General features: G+C 44.6%; 1 protein-coding gene across 2 annotated transcripts; it reads right to left on the bottom strand.

Moving 5' to 3' along the window:
* Positions 1 to 1,013: 1,013 nt before the first annotated feature.
* CXCR5 (C-X-C motif chemokine receptor 5) lies at positions 1,014 to 27,312 on the bottom strand. Of its 2 annotated transcripts, none has more exons than XM_048827212.2 (2): positions 9,249 to 9,361; positions 1,014 to 3,231 (listed from the first exon to the last, which is right to left on the bottom strand). In XM_048827212.2, exons 1-2 carry the CDS (start codon positions 9,285 to 9,287, stop codon positions 2,155 to 2,157), a joined length of 1,116 nt encoding a protein of 371 aa, XP_048683169.1. In that variant the 5' UTR covers positions 9,288 to 9,361; the 3' UTR covers positions 1,014 to 2,154. The 2 variants fall into 2 exon arrangements, 1 of the variants encoding a protein (XP_048683169.1); XR_007353514.2 differs by lacking the exon at positions 9,249 to 9,361 and adding an exon at positions 26,993 to 27,312 and having other exon boundaries at positions 3,100 to 3,231.
* Between the last annotated feature and the right edge of the window lie 255 nt (positions 27,313 to 27,567).

Below are 27,567 nucleotides of genomic sequence, written 5' to 3'. Positions count from 1 at the left end.
CACAATTTAAACAAACTTTTCGGCATTTCTCCCTGCTTGGACAATAAGAACAACCTCATCAGCTTCACTGGGGTCCTCAATGGCTTTGCTGTGAACACCGCAGGGAATGTTTGATTGTTTTTTATTTTTGTTAAAGTTACATCCCTTGGAATTTAAAAAAAACACCCTCTAAACCTTGGACTTTTCCTGTTGGGTTTAGAGTTAGTAAAAGGCTTCACTGATCCTCCATTTTGGGCTGAATTTAGCCCAGAAGTGATCCTTTAAATATGGATCATTCCCCTACAGATTCTTCTTCTGACAGATCATTTTTCTGGAAAGGGGTGAGTGAACTGAAGTTGGTCTCTTTGTTATTGGGTGACTGCTATTAGTGACCCTAGCACAAAGCTCAAACATCCACCCTGCCACATGGGCAGTTTGACAACACTGAAATTAATACTGATCAGCAGAAATAGTTTTAGTTTTGCCTAGCAAAGCAGGTTAATTTTGGAGCAGATTTTTACCAATGTATTTGTGGTTAGGTTGTGCCTGGGATGAATGGTGGCCAGTGGCTTTTTAGACAGAACTATAACATACATTTCAAGCCAAAGTAACACTTTACCTATTAAGAAAAACAAAGAAAGCAGCAGCATTGCCTACACATTGTTTAACTGCTGTTTTCCATTAGCTGTTATCACATCAACAGGGATAGAGTCCCTTATGGCTGCTCTACACACAGACTTGCACTGAAATAACCCCAGCTGTGGGTTAAAGCTGTTGCTGTTAGTTTGGTGCATGTCTGTGTGGAGTAGGCCTGATCCTGAGAGCTGCTGGGTACCCACAACTCTGGTATGAAGTCAAAGTTCAGATCTTTTCTCCCTAAAATCTAATAAGCGAAATTTTTAAAAACACGGTCGATGCAGGTAGAGCTAGAATGCCTGAAGCACAGTACAAAGCATAGCAAAAAAAACTTTCCCTTGTCTGCCCCTGAAAACCCCCCCCACAAACCCTCCCCCTGCCCCCCAACAACTCTTCTCCTTCCATGTTCTGTTTTACTCTGGAATAACGGGAATTCTTGCTCTCAGCACCCAAGAGATACAGCAACTGAACCACAAAACAAATCAGTAACACATTCAGCCTTCTTTCCCTTCCCCCCCCCCACTAGTAATCAAAGTAGGAGAGGTCTGTGCCACCATTCAGTTACAAGGCTGGACAGGGCCTGCTCAGAGAATATTCACCCTCAAAGGAAATCAATTAGTTCCAGTAAGTCAGTAATTGGAATTATTAATAGCAATAAAATGGATTGAAAGTGAGAGAGAAAATGTGCAGCTTATGGGCAGGAAAGAAATTCCTGACAGTAAAGTCTTTGGGCCTATGGAAGAGTCTCCCAATGTGAGTTGCAGAAACACCACCATGTGGGATCAAGGCACCCAACCTGCCCAAAGTCCCAGGAAAGGCACAACAGGAGACAACCCCACGTTTGCTGGAGGAGATGGGCTGGCTGCCTCACAGGCCTCTTCTACTTCCAGATTCTGTGATGCAGTCAGAAAAACAGTGTCCAGACCTTTGTATTGACCAGAATGGTGAGTAACATGCAGCTATGTGCCCAAGTAACTGAAACATACTCTAAACTTCTTCATATTTTACATAACTTTCATTAAACATAGAACTGTTTCTAATTAAAAGCAATAATTGGGCTATATCACTTTCTTCTGAGCACCTTAATAAGCAGCACAGACTAAATCATGCTCTTCCATTTCTCTGATAAAAATCTCTCCATCATCTGGAATTTCCTGTTTGTCGCTTTCTAAGGGCCCAATTCTGTGGTTGGCTCTGCACACTGGGGCTCCTCCAGTGGGGAGGATGCAGTATCACAGCTAACTTGCTAGGGTCCCAGCCAGCCCCTTTGCAGTAGTTGCTATGTAAAGTCAGTATTTGCCAAGGGCTACCACAAACCATTTCTCCACATATTTAGCACAGGAAGTAAATATGTGGTAACAGCTGGCAAGTATTTGCTGTTTTAATGGTGCCCTTTAGACCTCAGTTTCTTGTGGAAAGGAGAGAAGTGGTAGGGATGATACTGAGGCACAGAGCTGAGTCCTGTTCCAAGGGCATTACATGCTCTGCTGGCCAGGAACACCAAGGTCTATCTCAGCCCCGTGCCCAGTTCTTTCCTCACTAGAAAGTGCTGACAGAAGTGATGGTGTCCGACTCAATCCCACTGCTCTTCCTCGTCACATCAAGGATCTCCTGCAGGGTCTCTTGGCTTATGCAGCCCAGGTCACGGAGAATCCGGAAGAAGTCGTTGCGGAACTTGACTCCGACAAAGGCATAGAGGATGGGGTTGAGACAGCAGTGTGTGAAGCCAATCACCTCTGTCACCATGATGCTGGTGGCCAGCTGGTCCGCCAAGGCACAATCGCTCGGTAAGGTTTCTAGCTTGTCTAGCGTGTCCAAAAAGATGACCATGTGATAAGGGCTCCAACAGAGTAAGAACACCCCTGTGACCAGGATGGCCACTCTCACGGCCTTCTGCCTCTGCAGCCGCTGGGACTGGCACAGGGTCCTCACAATGGCTGTATAGCAGTAGCACATGACCAGCAGGGGCACGAAGAAACCCACAATGTGATACAGGAAGCGGGTGGCCAGCCACATGTTGCTGCCATGAATCCCAACTTGCTGGAAATTGCAGACACTGTGGTTGCTCTTGTCTGACCAGACCTCCATGAGCACTAGATCGGGCAAGGTCAGCACCAGGGAGATGAACCAAATGGCCAGGCAAGTGAGATGGATAGACCTGACTCTGCGCTTCCTGTAGGTGTGGATAGCATACACTATGGCCAGGTAGCGATCCACACTGATGCAGCCTAGAAGCATGCTGCTGCAGTAGAAGTTGATCTTATGAACAGCGCTGAGGACTTTGCAGAGGAAAGTGCCGAAGATCCAGCCAGTCAAGCTCTCGGCCACACCAAAAGGCAAGGTGAGCACTAGCACCAGATTGGCCAGGGCCAGATGAAAGAGGAAGTTCTCAGTGGTAGTGCGGGCACGCTTGTAGCGCTCCAGGATGATCAACACCAGGGCATTGCCCAAGGTCCCCAGAAGAAATATCAGAAGGTAGACTAAGGGCACAAAGATCTTCTTGAAAGGATGTGTGGGATCGCCAGCTGGAGACAAGACTGTATCTGGACAAAAGTAGTCCTCATAGGATCTTGTGGTGTTGTCATTGTCATAGTCACTGAATTCCCCCAGCAAATTCTGCAGAACAGGAGGAGAATCCCATTACAGGCTGCAGTTTCTGTACAGCCATTTCCCAGGAGAAAGCCCAACCATTACATAGGAAATGCCAGACGAGATTAGACCCTAGTCTGGAGGAGGATATCTTGTTGGTTTACATAGAGGCATTAGAATATTCTCCATATTATTCTCCACCCTATTCCTTGTTGACACTCACAGGTTGTTTGCTTTCTGACCACTGCTGCACACTGGGCAGAGCCCTCCATCGAGCTGGCCACCCTCACGCCCTTTCCTGAGTTGATGCAGTTAATTCAGAACCCTGTACGGTCTATGAATAGTACATTTTCCCCTCCTATGTGCATTACTTTGTACTTATCAACACTGAACTTTAGTCACCATTGTGTTGCCCATTTCACCTGGCTTGGTTGTGTCCCTCTAATTAATTTTTCTGTCATTTTCTACCATGTTAATTCCATATTCTGTTCCCAAAACTACCTTCACACACTGGCCCCAGGCAAGGACTTTCTTTGATTTGTCTGTAGAGCTATTACAAAGCATGCTGCGTCTTGAGACGGAGGATGTATTGCCACTCCTCTGGACTCAGTAGTGTCCCGCAGTGTGACACGATGTCTGTCTGAGCCCCTTGGGCTGAACTCCTGCTGGGAGTTTGTGATATCAGGTCCACGCCCAATATGCAGGCTCTGATGCTGCCACACAAAGTGAGATTTGCACTGGGAACAATGCAGCAGCTGGCCAGTGGAGCGAGCTATGCGTAGGCACTGGAGATGGGAGGGCCATTGCCTCCTACTTTTTAAGAACCTGGCTGAGAGGGAGCACACTGTGCCTGGCTAGCGGCAGCTGGGTTCTGCTCTGCCTTGTGGCACGTGCAGCAGCTGGTCAGGTCCTGTTGTGTGTTGTCTTGCATGCCTGCAGCTGGCCCCTCACCTGTTGGTGGCTGAAACCACAGCAGTGGCTTCTAGGGGCCGGGGCCTAGCCAGGTTTGGGAAGCAGAACAGACCCACTACCCAAAGGCCTCAGGCTTGCCAGCAAGGAGGGTAAGGAGTGAGGGAGGGCAGGGACTTAAAGAAGATCCTGCAGGTGGGGGGGCTTGCCCTCCTTGCTTTTATAGTCCTTTTGGCACCCACGGAGCTGTATCACACACCAAGTTTTTTATTCGAAGCAGAAATCAAATCAAAACCTTAGCACTAGAAAGCTGGCAGCTCTGGCAAAGCCCACCATCACCGTGGAGCATATGCTCTGACTGTCCTGTGCTGCTCCAGGCAGGCAATGGACAGAGCCTAATGCTTGCCAAAACAAGGGTGCTCAGAAAAAGAGGAGAAAAGGGGAGGGTAGAAATCAATGAGGAGAAGAGGAACAAAGGGCAGAGCAAAGGCTCATGGCAAAAATGTCAGACAGCTCAACAAATACTAACTAGAAGATGGTAAGGGTTCCCCTGCAGTCACACTGAGCGCTCTACCCCTCCCAAACACCTACTCTGGAGACTCTTGCATTGACCACAGCGGAAGTTTCTGCTCGCTGTTTTCATACCTTTCACTGCCAGCTGTAGCTGCCTGCACCTGCTGCACCTTCCCCCATTCGCTAAATACTAGTGCTGCTTGAGCTGTTTTCAGAGCTATTTTTTCTTTTTTTGGTTGCTTTTTTTTAAAGAAACATCTCAACTGTCCTGTGAAATACAGTGAGTGTGAATCCCCCCAGTCATGAGACCCAAGGCCATATGGCAGAGGCAGAAAGCTCCCTGATTGGGGACACCCCCCTGAAACACACACAAGCTATCTCTGGCTGTAGCAAGTGAAGGCCTCACTTAAGGCAATGGCATGTTGTTAGCTTCTCACCCGTAGAGAGCAACCCATGGGACGTTGCACTGTGGCAGAGAGCTGTAGCTGCTGTGCACTCACACGAATCTTTAAAGTGCAGTTTTGGAAAATAGCAGGGTGCTGGTGCTGCTTTACTCTTGTCTCCCCAGTGCCTCCTCTTGGGAGATGCCAATAGGCCGAAAGGTCAGGAAAGAAACCACAAACACCCCCAATCCAGTCCACACAATTGGTCGGGTTTTCTGCCTTCATCTAAAGCTACAGCAGGGCACCAGCCTGGAGGGACCAACACTCACCTCCACTAACTAAAACTCTGCAAAACCAATAGCTGTGAAGGAGGAGATATGGCAAAGGGAGTCTTTAAACTACCCTCAATTTCAACTTTTTCTGTTCCTAAAAATATGTCCTAGCAATTGCCCATCTCGCGTACATACCAGGAGTTAATGATGCCCATGGAACTTGTGCTAATAGCACTGACTATGGCAAGGGTCAATGCCCAAGAGCTAACCCAATGCTGGGGTGGTTATATGACCTCCTGCCTGACAAATACATCATTAAGGAGATCTTGTTTCAGAGGGCCCTCAGGATCTATGCCATCTGCAGCCCACCAGCTGCTGCTGTATTAACAGGTTTCAGAGTAGCAGCCGTGTTAGGCTGTATTCACAAAAAGGAGTACTTGTGGCACCTTAGAGACTAACAAATTTATTTGAGCATACGCTTTTGTGAGCTACAGCTCAAATTTATTTGAGCATAAGCTTTCGTGAGCTACAGCTCACTTCATCAGATCTGATGAAGTGAGCTGTGGCTCACGAAAGCGTATGCTCAAATAAATTTGTTAGTCTTTAAGGTGCCACAAGTACTCCTTTTCTTTGTACTATTAACGTGGACTGTGAATGTGCACAGCATCTCATTAAATGCATACAAGGTTCCTTCTCTAAAAAGTTAGATTTTCCCTTAGCAAAAGAAAACAGGCTCCCCAAGAACCAGGAAAGGGTTGGAGGGGTTTCAAGCATCAGAGGGAGGAGGAGATGCGCAGAACAATTTGGGAATGCAGGGTTAATCACAAGAGCGCAGCATGGTGTCAAAACAAAAGGATAGCAACCCTTCAAAACATGGGCAGTGACTGTGCAGTGCTAAACCGTTTTAACTGCAGCGAGTGGCTGTCAGTATCACCTTGCGTTTACAACAGAAGACGCTGCACTCGAGCACCACTATCTGCCACCATCTCATCTCTGATAAGGTGACAGGTAGGGTATTGTTTGTTTTTTACTGTAAGCCACTCGCCTTTGGCTTGGGAAATGTGCACAGTGCAGTGACTGAGCTGTCCTCCCATGTACATCTCAGGCTGGGAGAGAGTAGCGAGTGTGGGTGGAAGCAGACAGAGATGAGTCAAAGAGACAAAGCATTTAGGTATTGCTAATCCAAGCTGAAGCAGAAAGGGGTTGGAGCGCAGCTACAAGAGTTGCATAGAGTGTGACACACTAGGGCTATTAGAACAAAGATGTGAGGGACCTTACAGCTTTCAATATGATAGGGGCAGAGATTAGTCCCCATGACTCATAGTGCCAATATGCTCTCTCCAACTCCTGCCGCTTGGCCAGGGACTCAAAATTTTGCTTTAAGAACGGATTTGCTGGGAAAACGTGTGCACACACAGAAGCCTGTACTACAGGAGTTCTCAAACTGGGGGTCGGGACCCCTCAGGGGGTCACAAGGTTATTACATGGGGGGGGGGGTTGCAAGCTGTCAGCCTCTACCTCAAACTCCACTTTGCCTCCAGCATTTATAATGGTGTTAAATATATAAAAAAGTGGTTTTAATTTATAAGGGGGGGGGGGAGTCACGCTGTGTGAAAGGGGTCCCCAGTACAAAAGTTTGAGAACCACTGCTCTAGTAGAGGAAAAAAGGGACCTAAAAATAAGGAAGGAGGAAGGAATAGAACAGGAGGATTATGTAATATTTTCTGTTTGTCACTGCTGTGGGTATTTGTGTGTAATGATGGGGAATTACATGTAAAATAGAACGGGCAAGCCAAACATGGCACTAATTGTGTGTGTATCTTCCCTTGCAGGAAGATAGATAGATTACATTTATTTAATGCAATCCCTCAGGCTTTCTGCTTAAGAGGCTCCTAGAAAATAGAGATGGAAAAAACATCCCCCTATTAGTTCATCAAGTTCAGCCTCCCTCAACTCCTAGGAGGACATTAAACTAATTCTACTCTACCTCACAACTGCCCATCTCTTCAGTCCCAAAGTCATCCATGTTCCACACAGATCTGGTGTTCCCCTCACAGTTGAATATCATTTACAGCTGAGATAAAGTCATGGAGCTGAAGTTCTGGAAAGTTATTCACAACCAAGGAACAAATCCCACAGCACTTTAATTTCCTTGCATGAATAATTTTGTGTCTGTTTCAGACTACATCCCCTATCTGGACCTGGGCAGGTTAAGCAGTAAGGACACGACACCAATCTTAACTGTTTTTCTGCCAATAGGATAATTTATACATCAGGCATATAACTGGGAGGAGAGTGAAAAAAAAACAATCAGAATTGGTCTAAGATTCCACTAAGAGTTGTTCTGCAGAGCTTCCCCACTGGATTCTGTACCTTGACCACCGCCGCCCGGGCTTTGCCCCTGCACTCAGCCAGTGCTGCTGCAGTGGAGATGCTGCTCCCACTTTTCACTTTTTTCATTAGGGAGTGAGCTCTGCTTTACCCCCAGCTAAACTCTACCACCACGATTCTCCTGCTTGAGCCTTTCATTTAAAAGGAGAGGTCAGGGTGATCAAAGAATGGGAAGTATCGTTTGCAAAAAAATTGTGACAAAAATAATGGTTCATTTTGTTTTAAAGTTTTCACAGGATTTTTCAACTAAACAAATCAAAAATTGTTCTGGGGTTTGTTGTTTTTTGGGGGGAGGTGAGGGCTGCTTTTCTCACTATCCCCCCCAAAGGAAACAAGGGAGAAAAAGGTAAGGAGAAAAATTAAACCTAAATGGAATTAATATGTTTTGATTTGAACAGAAACAAAACAATTTCCTTCGAAAAGTCATCTTTAAATTAAAAAAAAAAGGTTGAAAAACTTCTGAGTCACTCTATTTAAAAGCCAGGCTTTGTGGCAAATCTGATGTGAGCTTTCCTTAGCATGGAACAATCATCTTTTCAAAGATATTATTGTTTTCAATTTACAAGGCTAATTAGAGGATGGAATATACTGTGTCATAATTCAAACCTAGGATATTTGTAGTATAGCTTCTCTCCCAGTAAAAAAACACTAATATAAATATGCTACAGAACTGCCCTCAGGCAGGCTCTGCAAGCCGACCCACACATAGGAAAGGATAAAATGCAGGCAGGGATGTGAGTATACAATTGATATTGTGGGATGTAGGTCTTCCATGTTTCCCAGTAAAAAGAAAAGGAGTACTTGTGGCACCTTAGAGACTAACCAATTTATTTGAGCATGAGCTTTCGTGAGCTACAGCTCACTTCATCAGATCTGATGAAGTGAGCTGTAGCTCACGAAAGCTCATGCTCAAATAAATTGGTTAGTCTCTAAGGTGCCACAAGTACTCCTTTTCTTTTTGCGAATACAGACTAACACGGCTGTTCCTCTGAAACCTGTAGATTATCCAGTTACTCCTGTTTGTTAAAGTTAGTGGGTTTGATCATTTACACCAGTGCACGGTGGTGTAAAATGCTGTCAAGTCAGAATACGTGTTTTAAACCCACTCTCTGCTTGTTTAAATGACTACACAAGGTGGGCTTCTCTCTAAGCAAGTTAACCTAGGAAGGAGACACATCTGATTCCTACCATCTCAGAATGAGCCTTTCGGCCACAAGAACAGAGGCTGCAATCCCAGCACCCACAGCAAAAGAATTATAGAGCCAACCACTGAAGAAAACAATTTAAAGATATGGCATCAGTAACCATAGCATGTGAGAAGGGCTAGCATTCTCGTCTGCACCTCCTGCAGCTGACAAAAACATGCCTAAATAGGTGCTTTGGAGTCCAACTACAATGGTTTAAAATTTTAGCTTGAGACCAAATGTATCTTAACGAAAGGGAGAAAGTATGTGTTTGTGGGTGGGAGAGATTAAAAGCCAAGCTCCTCAGCCCAGATATAAGATCTGCCACCCCCCCAGAATCCTCAACCTAAACACGTGGACATTGCAAAAACAAAGAGTCGTGCATGACTTACCATGTCATAGCTCTTCATAGAGATGCTGTAGGGCCCCATTATTTGGGAGGCACTGTTTGTCTCCTCCAGTGGTTTGGGTAGAGGCTCTGACAGAGAATATCAACCAACTTCCCTTTCTGATGAGATCTTAATTTAACTGAGTGGGGCGGGGGAATCTAGTTCTCATCAACAAAGTATTGAGCTTTTCAGCTTTGCAAGGCAAATGAGCTCAAAGCTCAGAATGACCTATTTGAGCGTCAGATTAGAATCTTGCTCTATCATCTTGGCTTTAAACTGTTTTTTAAAGTATGGTTTTGAATAATCAAAAGCTCCCATAATCTGCAACAGAGCAAAGCCCCCAAGTCCCTTCCCAAATCCTTAATCCAGTACAGAGGCTTTTATAGAAGACACTGCACTGGGTTTGGGCAATGTACAAAAAATATCTAAGATTTTAAGACATGTTCTACTCATGGGAAAAGTTTATTTCTAACGACAAAAATGCCCTGGATTAGGTATGGACTGGATTAAAACATGGCCCTCTAACTAATAGCACCAGCTGCTTTAAGCCCTCAGTTTTTCTCTTCTTCCCTCTGTTTCAGCTCTCACCATTATCCAAAGTAACCGAACAGTGTGCTCCAGAAGGACATTGGCAGAATGGCTGGAGCAGGAATGGGGGAACAGATAATTAATTAATTAATATTTGTACAACACTCTGTGTAAAGTAAGGTTTCAGAGTAACAGCCGTGTTAGTCTGTATTCGCAAAAAGAAAAGGAGTACTTGTGGCACCTTAGAGACTAACCAATTTATTTGAGCATGAGCTTTCGTGAGCTACAGCTCACTTCATCAGATGCATACCGTGGAAACTGTAGCAGACTTTATATATACACAGAGAATATGAAACAATACCTCCTCCCACCCCACTGTCCTGCTGGTAATAGCTTATCTAAAGTGATCATCAGGTGGGCCATTTCCAGCACAAATCCAGGTTTTCTCACCCTCCACCCCCCCACACAAATTCACTCTCCTGCTGGTGCTAGCCCATCCAAAGTGACAACTCTTTACATTATCAAGTCGGGCTATTTCCTGCACAAATCCAGGTTTTCTCACATCCCCCCCACCCCCATACACACACAAACTCACTCTCCTGCTGGTAATAGCTCATCTAAACTGACCACTCTCCAAGTTTAAATCCAAGTTAAACCAGAACATCGGGGGGAGGGGGGGGTAGAAAAAAACAAGAGGAATCAGGCTACCTTGCATAATGACTTAGAGACTGGGAGTGGCTATTTAAGCCTAAATTAATAGTATCCAATTTGCAAATGAATTCCAATTCAGCAGTTTCTCGCTGGAGTCTGGATTTGAAGTTTTTTTGTTTTAAGATAGCGACCTTCATGTCTGTGATTGCGTGACCAGAGAGATTGAAGTGTTCTCCGACTGGTTTATGAATGTTATAATTCTTGACATCTGATTTGTGTCCATTTATTCTTTTACGTAGAGACTGTCCAGTTTGACCAATGTACATGGCAGAGGGGCATTGCTGGCACATGATGGCATATATCACATTGGTGGATGTGCAGGTGAATGAGCCTCTGATAGTGTGGCTGATGTTATTAGGCCCTGTGATGGTGTCCCCTGAATAGATATGTGGGCACAATTGGCAACGGGCTTTGTTGCAAGGATAAGTTCCTGGGTTAGTGGTTCTGTTGTGTGGTATGTGGTTGTTGGTGAGTATTTGCTTCAGGTTGCGGGGCTGTCTGTAGGCAAGGACTGGCCTGTCTCCCAAGACTTGTGAGAGTGTTGGATCATCCTTTAGGATAGGTTGTAGATCCTTAATAATGCGTTGGAGGGGTTTTAGTTGGGGGCTGAAGGTGACCGCTAGTGGCGTTCTGTTATTTTCTTTGTTAGGCCTGTCCTGTAGTAGGTAACTTCTGGGAACTCTTCTGGCTCTATCAATCTGTTTCTTTACTTCTGCAGGTGGGTATTGTAGTTGTAAGAAAGCTTGACAGAGATCTTGTAGGTGTTTGTCTCTGTCTGAGGGGTTGGAGCAAATGCGGTTGTATCGCAGAGCTTGGCTGTAGACGATGGATCGTGTGGTGTGGTCAGGGTGAAAGCTGGAGGCATGCAGGTAGGAATAGCGGTCAGTAGGTTTCCGGTATAGGGTGGTGTTTATGTGGCCATTGTTTATTAGCACTGTAGTGTCCAGGAAGTGGATCTCTTGTGTGGACTGGACCAGGCTGAGGTTGGTGGTGGGATGGAAATTGTTGAAATCATGGTGGAATTCCTCAAGGGCTTCTTTTCCATGGGTCCAGATGATGAAGATGTCATCAATATAGCGCAAGTAGAGTAGGGGCTTTAGGGGACGAGAGCTGAGGAAGCGTTGTTCTAAATCAGCCATAAAAATGTTGGCATACTGTGGGGCCATGCGGGTACCCATAGCAGTGCCGCTGATCTGAAGGTATACATTGTCCCCAAATGTAAAATAGTTATGGGTAAGGACAAAGTCACAAAGTTCAGCCACCAGGTTAGCCGTGACATTATCGGGGATAGTGTTCTTGACGGCTTGTAGTCCATCTTTGTGTGGAATGTTGGTGTAGAGGGCTTCTACATCCATAGTAGCCAGGATTGTGTTATCAGGAAGATCACCGATGGATTGAAGTTTCCTCAGGAAGTCAGTGGAAGTCAGGAAGTCTTGTTTTTTTCTACCCCCCCCCCCCCCCCAGATGTTCTGGTTTAACTTGGATTTAAACTTGGAGAGTGGTCAGTTTAGATGAGCTATTACCAGCAGGAGAGTGAGTTTGTGTGTGTATGGGGGTGGGGGGGATGTGAGAAAACCTGGATTTGTGCAGGAAATAGCCCGACTTGATTATGTAAAGAGTTGTCACTTTGGATGGGCTAGCACCAGCAGGAGAGTGAATTTGTGTGGGGGGGTGGAGGGTGAGAAAACCTGGATTTGTGCTAGAAATGGCCCACCTGATGATCACTTTAGATAAGCTATTACCAGCAGGACAGTGGGGTGGGAGGAGGTATTGTTTCATATTCTCTGTGTATATATAAAGTCTGCTACAGTTTCCACGGTATGCATCTGATGAAGTGAGCTGTAGCTCACGAAAGCTCATGCTCAAATAAATTGGTTAGTCTCTAAGGTGCCACAAGTACTCCTTTTCTTTTCTGTGTAAAGTAAGAGTCCATTTGATTATACAGTCCCCTTGTAGCTACTGCATTACTCAAATTCCCATTGAGAAGGATGTCGTCTCTGCTGGTGTGCAGGGGTTGTCTGTTGCCTTGTCCAAAAATGTTGCAGTGTCAGTGGGAGAGGGAAGGGCAAATTCATGGTGCCCAAACCCAACCATTAGCTCAGCAGGACAGAGCAACATGGTATCCTGGCCTTCTTTTCTTCATCCTTGTTTTGACAGATACCATAGTGCAGAGGTGTGAAGCTCTGTCCAGGGTAATGCCTGATCTCTGCAAGGCAGAGTGCATTGGCACTGAGGCCGCCATGCTGGAGAGGATGTCTGAATGGCAGTCATGCAGAGGAAGTGGGGGGGCACAATCCTTGCTTTCACTGGCCTTTATGCCATTCATCATAGGAGCAGCGAACCACTGCACTGGCTTCAGTCAGTCTGCATCCCCTTGCCTGTAAGACAATCAGCTTGAAGAAAAGCAGGCAGCGGTGATGAGAAGCACCTCTGCCCCTAAGATGCTGCATTCAGTTCTGGACACATGGCTGGTCCTACGGAAAGTATTATACTGTTCTTCCGCACCCACCCTGCCACTTCCTGCCTGCCAAAGTGGAGACAGACAGCCAACCAGAGAAGTTGCTCCAATAAAAGATATTACTTTACCCACCCTGTCTGACAGAGACAGACAGACACACACACACCCTTGTGGCCTGTGTGGACTCGCCTTCATGCCCCAGGAGGTAAGGCTGAAAAGCAGCTATCCAAACAAGAGGCGGAGAGTTCACACTCTGCTAGGGCATGCTGTTGCCAGGGGAATAGGACATGGCACTTTGGGTGGTACACTGACAGCGCAAGGCCCTATGTAGACTCATGAGCACCAGAATGCAATTGCCTGGGACACTGCAGTACCAGAGCCATGTAGTACGGTACTGGGAAGAGCAACACACAGTATTTAGAGGCTGGAAGGACTGAGAGCTAAAGAATCAAATTTGGCTAAACGCCCACAGGAGGGCGGATAGCTACAGGTATTTGAAGGACATAAGTGTTAAGAAAGAGAGGGGCATTATTTAGAGAGGCAGGGTAGCCCCCTAGACTGTGATTCTGTAGACCTGGGTTCTATTCCCAGCTCTGTCACTGACCAGCTGGGTGACCATGGGCAAGTCACAGCCCCTCCCTATACCTCAGTTTCCTCATCAGCAAAATGGGGATAATGATACTAACGACCTTAGTGAAGTGCTTTGAAATCTACAGATGAAAAGTTCTACCAAGGAGCACACTATTATTATGGTACATTGGGTGTAACTAGAAGCAAATGGGATGAAACGGGGCAGTAGGAACTGTAGGCTGGAGACATCTTCCAAGGGTGTGAACTATGGGCCAGTCTGCCCAGAAACCCTGCATGTATCTGGTATAACCCTTCTAGGCATGAGCCTTACAAAGCAGAGATGGGCGGGTCATGCAGTCCACAGGCAAAACAATAGGTGGGCAACCCACATAAGTGACTGGATCCCCAGACAAGCTGTGAGGGTAATCTAGCCTCTGACTTCCTGGGTGTTTTAAGCTTCTCTGGGTCTCATCAGGCTGCAGAACTTTGTCCTCCCTGGTGTCTCTGGCACATTGTCTGGGCATTGGCTCTCAGTTTGTTATCCCTTCACAGAAATGGAGCTCTTCAGTCCACCTGCCCTAGGCCCCCAGGACAAGTGCTGACACCCAAGATAGCCCAGTTGCTTAAAACACACCCTCTCCCTCCTTCATACTGCAAAAGGTGTGAAGCTTCTGGTTATGGTTTAATTGTCTCTGGAGACACAGTAACTGTGAAGCACGTAGCACACATACAGAGACACACTGCACAGAGACAAACACCTTAATGCTCTTCAAACGAAGCAGAGTACAGATCATACCAAACAATAAACCTCTTAAACTGCAATATCCGTCACTAGCTCTTCCTTTGAGAGTCGTTGGGGGGGGGGGGGGGGAGGGAAGAGACCATTTGCGGCCAGGAAGGCAGGCAGAATGACCCCTGCCTCATGTAGACTTTTTACCTGTTGTGTGATTTCTCCCTCATGAAGTCGTTGCCCAGCTTGCATGACCACCTTACTCTTTCCTACCCCTACACTTCCTCTTCCTGTCTGGTTCCTCTGTTCCTATGTGTTTATTAAACCTCTCCTGGACACTTGGCCATTTTTTGGTCTGCTCCTCTCTTTCCCTACTCCCTTCAGAGGGGAAAATAAAACTGGTCTCCCAAGGATGCAGCTAGTTTTTACTTTCTAGAATAATATTGTGACCAAAGTATTGTCATTAACTTTAAGTATTTCCTACTGTCCTCAGTATGAGGAAGACATGCTGTCATGCTGGTAAGACATGACAGATACACATACATCTAGACGTTCATGATACAGCATCTTTCATAGTAACAATTAAAAATATCATCCAGGATTCATAAATTTGTACTGAGATTCCCAAATTGTCACATCTGTACATCCCATTTGCACTCTGAATTATCCACTGAAGTTCTCACAGTTAAGTTAATCAATACCCCAGCTACCAGCCTCCACCAGACATCTACTACAGGGTTAGCCTTTTGGCCTGCAGGACCTCAATAAAAAGAAAAAAAAAAGGTTAAGCGATATTTTCACCTTCTTGTTCCATCACCAGAGACTGGCTGGTGTAACAGCGAGTTTCTGGACTCACCAACCTCTCTGCCAGGGGGAAAGGCTGAGATGGCCTGTCAATTCTGGAGTCGGCAGAGAACACACTATTATTATGGTACATGGGGTGTAACTAGAAGCAAATGGGATGAAACTGGGCAGTGGGAACTGTAAGCTGGAAACATCATCCAAGGGTGTGAACTATGGGCCAGTCTGCCCAGAAATCCTGCATGTATCTGGTATAACCCTGCTAGGCATGAGCCTTACAAATACAGAGACACACGAGGGAGTAACAAGATGCCTCTATTTAGGAACAGGCTTCTAACCTTTAAGCTTTCTGCAGCAAAGCATGGAGGTAGAATTACCTCCAAACAGGTCCAGCAACTCTCTGCTATTGCACGGAGCTGCGTAATGACAGCCTGCCCCTTGTAGTAAGAGGAGGCCCTGAAACATAAAACCTTGTATCAGAGGCCTGGTATGAGGCCTAAGGCCTGAACTAAAGAAATGGTCAAGACTTTGTTAACATAAAGCAAAATTAAACTGTGAGCCAGAGGCAGGCCCTGCTCACAGAAGCTGGCAAGGAAAGGGCTGATGTTGCAAAAATACACATACCTAAAAGGTACTGGACACTAAAGATATAAACGTGCCAGGATGGTACCAAGAACACTCCGATACTTGCACATTCCACACATAACAAGGAACAGGCTGACCCATCCTAAAGACAGGCAGAAGGATAATATGATGGCTTGAGCTGTTTTGTTTGAACCAACATGTACAAGAAGAGAGGCGGGACCTTACTACATAGAGGGGTTGTACCTCAATACATCAGGAGTGACGTGTAATGTGTTTGTACCTGTGTATAAGGATGCATCCGAGTGGTTGTCTTTGTCTGGCCTAGGGGGCAGTGGTAAATACTGCCACTGACTGAGCCAGTCCAGTGTCAGGGAGCACATATGTACTAGCAGAACTGTAGACCTCTGATCCGGGGAGCTAGAGACTGTGTTTAGTTTGGCAATAAACCTGGCCGGGTGCCTTCATACCTTATCGGAGTCCGGGGCCATTGGGTTTTTCCTCATGACATCTGCTGTGCCAGCTATCTGCAGAGCCGGGGCAGCACACAGAGGGAACACACACACACATGCAGCCGACTGTTATCATCATTGAACAGAGCAGAGCACCACACTGGTGACGTCTGATGACACCCCGATAGTGTCCCACTCTTCCTTTCCCAGACTCTCAAGCAGAGTTTGCTGGGAGCCTGAAGAAACTGATGCATCCAGCCAGTTAAGATAAACCAGGATCCCCCCAACCCCCCTATTATTTAGTGACTGAACGTCTTTGCATGCTCCCAGGCACTGTACAAAATTACAAAGGAGATAGGCTGAGAGAGGCCTTCCCTATAGCCACTGCCAAAACGCTGCGTCTCTCTCAGGAGGAAATGCATCAAGCAGAGTTGGGGACAAAAGAGTAGACCTCAAAAACTGCAGCACCGCCAATCTATTGGGGATTCCATGGATACCACGGCACACCGGCCTTTTCAGACACTGTGCCAAAAGTTCAAACGCAAGGGCTGTAGGTACTTCAAAGGCTGGACTGTAACACCGTGAGTCCCCAGCATGCACATGTGCACACACACATACAGCTAACAGGAAAAGACTATCTGATATGGCTGGCTGGCTAAAAGGAAAGGAAGCAGATACCCTAGGGGCAAAACCTGTGCCGGTGAAAAGTTAACTCTGCCTTTCAGGGCTGGGCAATAGCAGGGGAAAGGCTAACCTGTCATGGTTTATTAAGCACCTTCAACGCTATTCTTTCCCGGGAGGACAAATCAGTTCCTAGGGCTTGCAAGACAGGGCCTGGCCCTGGTGGTGGTATTGGTCTCATGGGACACCGTTTGCATCATCTCCCTATTGGCAGGTACATGTTCTCTGCTCAACAGTCTTCAGCTTTGGGCATCACAATGCAAAGTCCCTTCTCAGACTTATCTTGTCCTCCTCTCCTGTACACACTGGCTCAGTTCTCCATTTATCATGTGTTACTCTGCTGTAGTAGGTAGCTGCACCCCTACTGGTCTCATTCTGAACCCCACTCCTCTCCCCTAAAGCAAGCATTTTCCGAGAGAGCAGGTTTGTAATGCTACGTCTGGCTCAGCATGCAACAGCTTCCTTACACCTATCCCTTCCCTGGGGAGACTTCCCCTCAGCCTAGCTGCGTCCTCTTTCCACAACATCTAATGGACTGCCCCTTCCATTCCTGGTTCACGCTGCATCTGTGGGCTGCCTGTCAGTTTGATCTGCCAATGTCCATGCTCCCTGGAAGCTTTCACACCTGTTGCAAGCCAGCTTCGCCTTAATATTCTGAGACCCTGGAGCAGCTTCTCCTGGGCCCACTCTGCTCCCTGGCTCCTACTTTTCCCATGAAGCTGCATATCTCCATGGCAGATTCCTACTGGGCTGTCTCTTCCCAGCCTCTATCTTGCCAGGCCACTGGACTGCTACAGCCTCTCACCTCCAACCCTTTGTATGGCTGCCTTTCAGGTGGGTGCTGCTGGCCTCCTTCCCCAGGAACTACATGCAACAGCCACTCTCCTTAGTGCTTAATTGCCCTGGGGCACTATAGCCATCTCCTGCCCTAGACCTAGGCCATGCCTTCCAGGGGATGAAGGGAAGAAGAGAGACAGAGCTGATCTATCTTCTGCTCTTCTTCCTGCCTCAGCTATTATAGTCTCTTTGTGACCAAGTTCTTTCAGAACATCCCAGATGTCCAACACCTACAAACTTATTGGCTTTAGGTGAATAACCATACCTTATAAAATTAAAGCAAGAGCTGACAGTAGGCAGCATGTACTTGCCCAGACTTAGCCTGGTCAAGACACTCGGGGTAATACTATTACTTTTGCAAAGAGGGCCATGGATCTTTAATTATTTGCAAGAGAATTCAAAGGGTCCAGTGCCAAGGTTTTCACCCAACAGTCCTTCTAAGGAGACAGCACTACTCCAGAGTAAAACCATGACACTGTCATGAGACCAAATGTCACTGTTGCACGGCTTAGGAAGTGCTCACTATCTCATAGAAGTAGGTCCATATTGTGCCTTTCAGATTATTTTGAATAATTAATGAAGCCTCACGTGGGTAGGTCAGTAACATCATCTCAGTATTACAGATAAGTACAGAGAAGCACAGAGAAATGAAGTGACTCATTCCTCAGAGTTAGAAAGTGAGTCAGTGGTAGAGTTGGAAATAAAATCCTGACTCCCAGTCCCCTACTTAACTGCAGGACCACCTAGCAAATATAATCTTTGTTCTATCATCCATGATTAATAGAAATTCTGATTCATCAGGCCAAGCCAAGCTGCTCTTCTCCTGTGAGGAAGAGCTGAGAAACCTGACCCTGCAGCAGCTCGAGTGAAGGGAGATTCCTGGTAATTCTGACATTAGGAAAAGCTTCCCTCCCCTAGGGAATTTCAGTCTGTCATTGGAGCCACGTGACTATCTGGGTAGTTCTGGTGGAGAGTTAATGGTGAAGAGGTGGCAGGATGACGACATTTGGGGTATTCCCTTGAAAGGAGACTTTATGAATCTTTGCATCAAAACAAGAACTGAAAGTGGAATAGAGACAGATGCAAAACAGAGACGACTTTCAGTCTGAATAGCTTTTAAAAGGACCAGTCTGAAGGAAATTAAAAATTAGTAAGTAGACCCTAAGATGAACTGCTTGCAACCATAAGGCCAGCACAGCCTGTACACTCCTAAACCACCTGTCTAGACACTAGCCCCAATGCCATTTAGCTTGTTTTGCTGGGCCATGGCAGAAAGTAAAACTCCTAAGGGACAGATTTTTAAAAAAAGAGCCAGGCACCCAATGGTTCTTACTGACTGCATTAGAAACTACTGCATGCTGGGCTCTTTTGAAAATCTGGTCACACCTGTCCACTACTCTCCATTGCTCAGATCAACTCCAATCCAGGGAAGGAGGATTACGAGAGGTCTCACAAATCTGAAGGAGGGTTTGCCACAGTGTGGTGGCACAGTTCGAGTTTTGCAGGCAGGTAAGAGATGGCTAGAGTGGGTGAGGTGGGTAGATAGGTAAATGGTGGGAGTAGGATGAGGCTTGTATGTAGGGAAAAATCAGAAAATCTAAGGCATAAAATGCATTATACCTAGCAAGGGACATCAAAGGCAATAAAAAGGGATTCTTCATACATTAGGAGCAAGAGAAAGATGAAGGGAAGTGTAGGTCCTCTGCTTAGTGGGGAAGGGGAGCTAAGAACTGATGACACCAAGAGGGCTGAGGTGTTTAATGCCTATTTTGCTTCAGCAACACTAAAAACGTTAATGGTGACTGTCACTCAACACAACTAATATTAGCAACAAGGGGGAAGGAAAACAAGCCATAATAGGGAAAGAATTGGTTAAAGAATCTTTAGATAAGTTAGATGTATTCAAGTTGGCAGGGCCTGATGAAATTCATCTTAGGGTACTTAAGGAACTAGCTGAAGCCATCTCAGAACTGTAAGCAATTATCTTTGAGAATTCATGGAGGATGGGTGAGTTCCAGAGGACTAGAAAAGGGCGAAAGTTAGTAGCTATCTTTAAAAAGGGGAACAAAGAGTACCCAGGGAATTACAGATCAGTCAGCCTAACCTTTGATACCTGGAAAGATATGGAACAAATTATTAAACAATCAATTTGTAAGTACCTAGAGGATATCAGGGTTATAAGGAATAAAATCAAATCATGCCAAACCAACCTAATTTCCTTCTTTGATAGGGTTATTGACTAGTGGATGGGGGGGAACAAGAAGAAGTGCAGAGTACTACACTTGTGCATTTGATTTTTCCTTCCTAACTACAAAATGGGGAATAACTGGCTAGATGGTAGTACTGCTGAAAAGGATCTGAGGGTTATAGTGGATAACAAATTTAATATGAGTCAACAATGTGATGAAGTTGCAAAAAAGGCTAATATTCTGGGGGAGAGTAACAGGACCGTTGTATGTAAGACAGAGAAGGTAATTGTCTCACTCTACTCAACACTGATGAGGCCGCAGCTGGAGTACTGTGTCCAATTCTAGAAACCACACTTTAGGAAAGATGTGGACAAATTAGAGAGAGTCCAGAGGAGAGCAACAAAAAAGATAAAAGGTTTAGAAAACCTGACCTATAAGGAAAGGTTAAAACAACTAAACATGCTTAGTCTTGAGAAAAGACGACTGAGGGGGAACCTGATCATCTTCAGATATGTTAAGGTCTGTTAAAAAGAGGACAGGGATTAATTGTTCTCCATGTCCACTGGAGGTAGGACAAGAAGTAAAGGGCTTAATCTGCAGCAAGGAAGACTTAGAAAGTTTTTCCTAATATCTAACCTAACTCTGTAATTAAGCTATGGAACAGGCTTCCAAGGGAGGTTGTGGAATCCCCATCATTGGAGGTTTTTAAGAACAGATTAAACAAACTGTCAGAGATGATCTAGGTCTAGGTTTACTTGGTTCTGTCTCAGCACAGCAAGCTCAATTTGATGACCTCTCAAGATCCCTTCCAGCCCTACATTTCTATGAATATATATATTTGTTATTTTGCATCAGACCTAACAAAATCATGACAATGCAAATTAAACAGCTTCCCTTTTCTTCACTGGGACAGAGCACTGCAGTATTTGATACATTTGGGAAACCTCCTAATATAGAGTCTAAAGAGAGATGTTTGTTCAAGATTATAATATAGAGAGGCTCACTCATAAGGGACAGTATTATGAATATAAGAATTTTGAGATATGCTCTGGAAACAGGGGGACTGAGAACACAGTGTAGATGTATACAGCAGCTCACCACAGATATCCTCTATTATTTAAATAAAAGTTGTGTTTATTTCTCATACACTGGTTTGTTATTTAATAACCCAATATCATTACATGGTGTCAGAAGTACAGAATGAAAAGGAGACTGCAGTAATTTTGAAGTTAACTGCTGTATTTAAAACTGAAAGCAGAGGCAAGAGGAGCACGTGGAGCAACAAACAGAGACGAACAAAAGCTTTTGTATGTATTCTATGAGCACAATAGTAGCTTGGCTAGCTTTAGAAAGAAAAAAGCCAAAAATGAATGTGTTGCAACCTCCATCCAGTCTGCAACTGTCAGGCAATGTTGCAGAGAATTGGAAAAAATTCCAACAGAGATTTTAATTGTATTTAGTAGCCACAGGGGCAAAGGAGCAAAATGATTAAGTGAAATCATCAATCTTTTTGCATGTTGCTGGGGAGGAAGCATTGGATATATAGAAGAACTTTAAGTTTGCTGAAGGTGAATGTATGAAGGTAAGTAAAATACTGACTAAATTTGAGGACCATTGCATGACAAACAGGAATGAGACCTTTAAGAGAGACAATTTTTTTACATTCATGCAATAAACTGATGACACCATAGAGCAATGTGTCACGGAATTAAGAAACCGCAGTAAAACCTGTAACTTTGGTGAGCTGACAGATTCTCTGGTCAGAGACAGAATAATCTGTGGCATTAAAGACAATATGTTAAGAAATAGACTACTCCATGAAGGAGATTTAAATTTAGAAAAAACTTTCCAGATATGCAGGGCAGAAGAACCTGTGAAAGCACAAGCCAAAGAGCTGACTTCACCAGCAGGGATTATACATGTACTAAAAACAACAACAACAACAAAAAGAGTATAGCCAGAAAAGGTGAAATCAAAAAGTGGAACCACACACTATGAAAACCACTACTGCAGGTAGAGTGGGTACAGACAGCTATGTGGAAGGTGTGGATTGCAGCATGGCCCAAAAAAGAGCGTTGTGCCTTTGGGAAACTGTTATAAATGTGCAGAAAAAAAATATTTTTTTTTTGCAAAATGCTGTAGATCCCAAAGGCAGAAAAGTCAAATGCATGCAGTTGAAAACAAGCTGGTTGAGGAGTTTTATGTAGATGTGCTGGGATCAAGCAAAACTGATGAGAGGGACTGCATATTACCAGTGAAAGGGGATGAAATAATTATTCCACTCAAACTGGACACAGAAGCACAGGTTAATAAGAAACTGAAACCGAGACCAACAAAAATAAAAGTAACTGGTTATTCTGCAACAAATATACCAGTGAAGGAGATATGCATCGCTAGCATCTAATATAAGATCATGTACAGGCTCCTTCCTGTTCATTATAGTACCAAAGGAGGTGACACAAATTTTGGCAGCTTGTGAAAATCTGGTAAAATAGGTGTTATGACTACAAGATCATACTAAACCTGACTATGAGGCACTCATTTGGGAGTATCATGATCTGTTTCAAGAGTTCAGTTGCTTGCAGGGTGAACATACAATCCAGAAAAACAAGCAAGTCCCTTCAGGTATCCATCCATGTAGAAAGGAAACTCCTAGAAAGTAAAAATTAATGGTACTGGTGTGCAGAACAGGAGGAATCATGGGAAAGTTTGATACCAAAACTGATACAAAAGCCAGCTGAAGTAGTACGCACCAAACAGGCATATTAAAATTTTCAGCAGATGCTTCACAATCTGGGTTAGGTACAGTGATTTTACAGAAACACAATGATTGCTGGCAACCAGTAGAATATACATCCAAACCACTGACTGATGCAGAAACCAGATATGCACAGACATAGAATGATAATGTGCTGAAATCTCATGACAATGAAATCATACAGGAGATGAAAGAAAATCAGAAGTGGAAGCAGAAATAATATTTTGACAATATTTATGTAATCCAGATCTCCCATCTCTTAGCCCAGATGATAGAGTGTGCCTGAGGAGTCACACCTCTAATACTTGGGGCTAAAGGGATACTGTTAAAGAACAGCTGCACCCAAGAATTTATGTAATCCAGAAAGACCAAAGGCACAAATACTGGCATCACTGAAGGGATCTAAGAGTAATCCCAGAAAGTTAAAAAACATTGACAGGAGATATGGACTCTGGCATTTACCAACCTACTGATTATTATGAATGGACAAAGGAGAAACAACCAACAAGAGAACTCAGACTCTAATGAAAGGGTGAGATACTGAAGATCAGAGAGGGAGATTAAATGTCCTGAAAGACTAGACTGCCTAGAGAAGGGGTATTTGAGAAATGTGAGTGTTAAAGACTTACTCCACAGTGATGTGCTGGTAGCTTCTCTCTTGGTAGCGGATACATTGGGTATATGGATCATAGTTTATGGAAATGTACTAGTTGGGTTGAGAATTCAATGGATGTGTTATTAAATAGTAGTTAGCTGCTTATATAAGAGGGTTTTGTTTTTCTTTTTAAAGGTAAAAAGAAAAGGAGTACTTGTGGTACCTTAGAGACTAACCAATTTATTTGAGCATGAGCTTTCGTGAGCTACAGCTCACTTCATCTGATGAAGTGAGCTGTAGCTCACGAAAGCTCATGCTCAAATAAATTGGTTAGTCTCTAAGGTGCCACAAGTACTCCTTTTCTTTTTGCTAATACAGACTAACACGGCTGTTCCTCTGAAACCTGTTTTTAAAGGTAGCTCCCCAGTTTATTCTGCTTTGTGTGGCTTGTTTGGCAGAAGAAATTTACCTAATGAGATCAGATGGCATACCGAGGTGACCGATGTAATGCAGGCAATGTAGGATGCAAAGCAGAGATGGGCGGGTCATGTAGTCCACAGGCAAGAGAATAGGTGGGCAACTCACAAAAGTGACTGGATCCCCAGACAAGCTGTGAGGGTAATCTAGCCTCTGACTTCCTGGGTGTTTTAAGCTTCTCTGGGTCTCATCAGGCTGCAGAACTTTGTCCTCCCTGGTGTCTCTGGCACATTGTCTGGGCATTGGCTCTCAGTTTGTTATCCCTTCACAGAAATGGAGCTCTTCAGTCCACCTGCCCTAGGCCCCCAGGACAAGTGCTGACACCCAAGATAGCCCAGTTGCTTAAAACACACCCTCTCCCTCCTTCATACTGCAAAAGGTGTGAAGCTTCTGGTTATGGTTTAATTGTCTCTGGAGACACAGTAACTGTGAAGCACGTAGCACACATACAGAGACACACTGCACAGAGACAAACACCTTAATGCTCTTCAAACGAAGCAGAGTACAGATCATACCAAACAATAAACCTCTTAAACTGCAATATCCGTCACTAGCTCTTCCTTTGAGAGTCGTTGGGGGGGGGGGGGAAGAGACCATTTGCGGCCAGGAAGGCAGGCAGAATGACCCCTGCCTCATGTAGACTTTTTACCTGTTGTGTGATTTCTCCCTCATGAAGTCGTTGCCCAGCTTGCATGACCACCTTACTCTTTCCTACCCCTACACTTCCTCTTCCTGTCTGGTTCCTCTGTTCCTATGTGTTTATTAAACCTCTCCTGGACACTTGGCCATTTTTTGGTCTGCTCCTCTCTTTCCCTACTCCCTTCAGAGGGGAAAATAAAACTGGTCTCCCAAGGATGCAGCTAGTTTTTACTTTCTAGAATAATATTGTGACCAAAGTATTGTCATTAACTTTAAGTATTTCCTACTGTCCTCAGTATGAGGAAGACATGCTGTCATGCTGGTAAGACATGACAGATACACATACATCTAGACGTTCATGATACAGCATCTTTCATAGTAACAATTAAAAATATCATCCAGGATTCATAAATTTGTACTGAGATTCCCAAATTGTCACATCTGTACATCCCATTTGCACTCTGAATTATCCACTGAAGTTCTCACAGTTAAGTTAATCAATACCCCAGCTACCAGCCTCCACCAGACATCTACTACAGGGTTAGCCTTTTGGCCTGCAGGACCTCAGTAAAAAGAAAAAAAAAAGGTTAAGCGATATTTTCACCTTCTTGTTCCATCACCAGAGACTGGCTGGTGTAACAGTGAGTTTCCGGACTCACCAACCCCTCTGCCAGGGGGAAAGGCTGAGATGGCCTGTCAATTTTGGAGTCAGCAGAGAACACTATACTACCGATTATTTTAACAAGGGATTCCCATATTTTTTTCCGCATGTACCAGGATGAGCCAATGGACAGACTTGGTGAATCCATTTATATTCTCATTTAAATAAAGCTGATGAAGAAGGCAGGACTACTGGGCATCAAATGTGTATGAAGTGCATTTAGCTAGAAACATATTCTCTTTCTGAAAAAACATACTATGTTGATTAGCAGAACACAATACATGGAAATAAATAATCCCTGGAAGGGATACGTTAGCAGTATCCAGAGAGGGGATGACTCCCTCCGAGGCAGGAAAAATCAACTCTCCATGCACTTTGGCATCAGAATAATAGAAAGAGGTCCCAAGAGTTTCCTCCAGCACATCACTGGCATAGAACTGCAAGGCCCTCCAGCACCTACCGTACTTATGCCTGAGATCATCCCTTATCAAATACAAGGCTCTGTGGGTGAAAGTTTCAGATATAGTACTCATGGTCAGCCCTTGACCAAATGGTGCCCAGGCAAGGAATATCTCCAGCGCCCTCCCCCCAACTCCATTTGTTAAACTTTTGAATACCTTATTTTTTATTGCATTTGTAGCCCATTTCAGGAGTTTGATGGATGATTTATACTCCCTGTCATATAAAATTGAGCAGTGATGCCCCGCCCCTTATATACCCACGAAGGCATGGCTGACAACATTCTAGGAGGTTTAGGGAAAAGGTAGTTCTCTGAAAGTCTAGAAGGTTCGACAAGATTCTACAAAGGTCCAGAACATTCTAGGAGGTTAGTGAAAAATGAATCTACCTACAGAATACCTGACACATTTTACTTCTAGCATTCTATTTTCCCTTTTGTCACTAACAACAAAAACATCACTCCGAGCCTGGCACCCCAGCAGTCACCTGGGTCACCTGCCCCTAAATTTGGCCCTGATAGAATTTACAAATCTGCTTTTCCTATGTTCCCTGATGTCTTCAGAGGTTTCTTCCTGGTCCTGCCATAGAAAATTAAACATTTGTCATTTGAATGTTAATTTTTTGGTACTTAATTGACTAATGATGTGATGGTGTCTTAGTAACTAATGGTTTAAAAGCCACAGTGCAGCAAAGTAATTAAAGTGCTAATTGGTTAAGTGGGAGAGCATAAAAAGAAGGCATAAGGCATTAATAAAAAGTTTGTGCTGGTGCTGACTGATGTAAGAATAAATAAAGATAACCTTGAATTCTAAAGTGCTTTGTTGCAATAGTTAAAACAAATTAAGCAGTGAGAGTGATGGACATATAAACTTGTGTACTAAATTTAAATACTTTAGGAATATATCCAAAATATTTTGCTTAATAAATTACTGTTTCCTTTCTATTTTGCAACTAAGTTTTGCAACTATTAAGACAAGTTTTCCTTTTAAATAACCTAATTTTTAAAAGAGATTTTTTTTCTTCATGTTCAACAGTCAACTTTAGTTGTCTAATTATTTTTTTCATTAGCATTCGATATTTTTTCCAGTTGAGATTAAATAGACTGTGTATACTGGGGGGGTAGCAAAGCTGAAATATTTTTGTCCTTTGTAAAATATAGGAGACTTGTTCATTTCTAATTAAAGGATGAAAGGAAAGTCTTGGTCAGCTGATCCTTATAACTGAGAAAATAACTTACTGTACTATTAATTTGAGTAGTCTCAACCAATGTCACCAATGGTTTTGCTGTCTGACTCTTACTTCAATTTGACTCACTTTAAAGTTACCTTAACAGAATTATTTCATGCTGGCCAGGAATAGTTTCACAATCTCCTAATTACTATTGGTGTAGAAATGAGACTTAAATTTTTAAAGTCGCTAATTTTAAAACCGTATCACCGGGGAGGAAACAACTATACTATATCTGACTCTAAATCTGTTGGAATAGTGCCAGTAGTTCGGATTTAGATGACAAGATTATTTTAAAAAAAGCATTGTTCTATTTCTGCACATGTAATTAAAGTAAAATTAATGAAGAGGGGGAAGCTTAACTGAGAAGATGTACCAAGTCACCGTCTCACCTGGAGGGCCACTCGCTCCCTCGTCTTGGATTCATGTCAAGGCAGCTGTTTAAAGTCTCAGTCTCTCTCTCTCTTTCAGGACTGATTTTAATGTGGGTTTCACAGGGATGTTGACATCTCCTTCAGTGAATCGCTGATGGAAGGAGGAGGGCCGTGGAGACTCCTTTAAAGCAGCTGTTTAATGCTACTTCATTTATTTTTTAATGCAACAGAAGGAGGCTGGCTGGGCCGTACAGTCTCGCTTCCCTCGTTGTAAAACTCCCTCTCACTCCGCTTCACTCACGCTCGGTGTGAGGCGGTTTTTCACCCGCCCACGTGAGCGCGTGCCCAGCCCTCGCCAGGGCGGGAAAGCGGCTGCTGCTCCGCGGCCGCGTTTCGCAGCGGCCCTGGGGCGCCTCAGGGACACGCGAAGCCTCGTTTCACGCCGATTAGAAACCGCGCGCCCAGCCTCGCGGCTGGAGAGATGGCGGCGCGTGTGCGCGAAGAAACCGCGCACAACCCAGCCCGGTCCCCGCCGCGCGGTCCAGCCGCGGCTCCGGCCCGCGAGGCAGGCAGGGAGCCCAGGCTGTCCAGGG

The sequence above is a fragment of the Caretta caretta genome, chromosome 22 (assembly GCF_965140235.1).
Source record: "Caretta caretta isolate rCarCar2 chromosome 22, rCarCar1.hap1, whole genome shotgun sequence".
In the NCBI taxonomy this organism is placed as follows: Eukaryota; Metazoa; Chordata; order Testudines; family Cheloniidae; genus Caretta; species Caretta caretta.
This window is presented reverse-complemented; position numbering and strand designations above follow the sequence as displayed.

Excerpts from the sequence above, each read along its gene's own strand:
- CXCR5 (XM_048827212.2), bottom strand. The coding sequence starts at position 9,287 with ATGGGGCCCTACAGCATCTCTATGAAGAGCTATGACATG. Across the intron at positions 3,232-9,248 it reads CTATGAAGAGCTATGACATG|AATTTGCTGGGGGAATTCAG; the intron begins GTAAGTCATGCA and ends CCTGTTCTGCAG.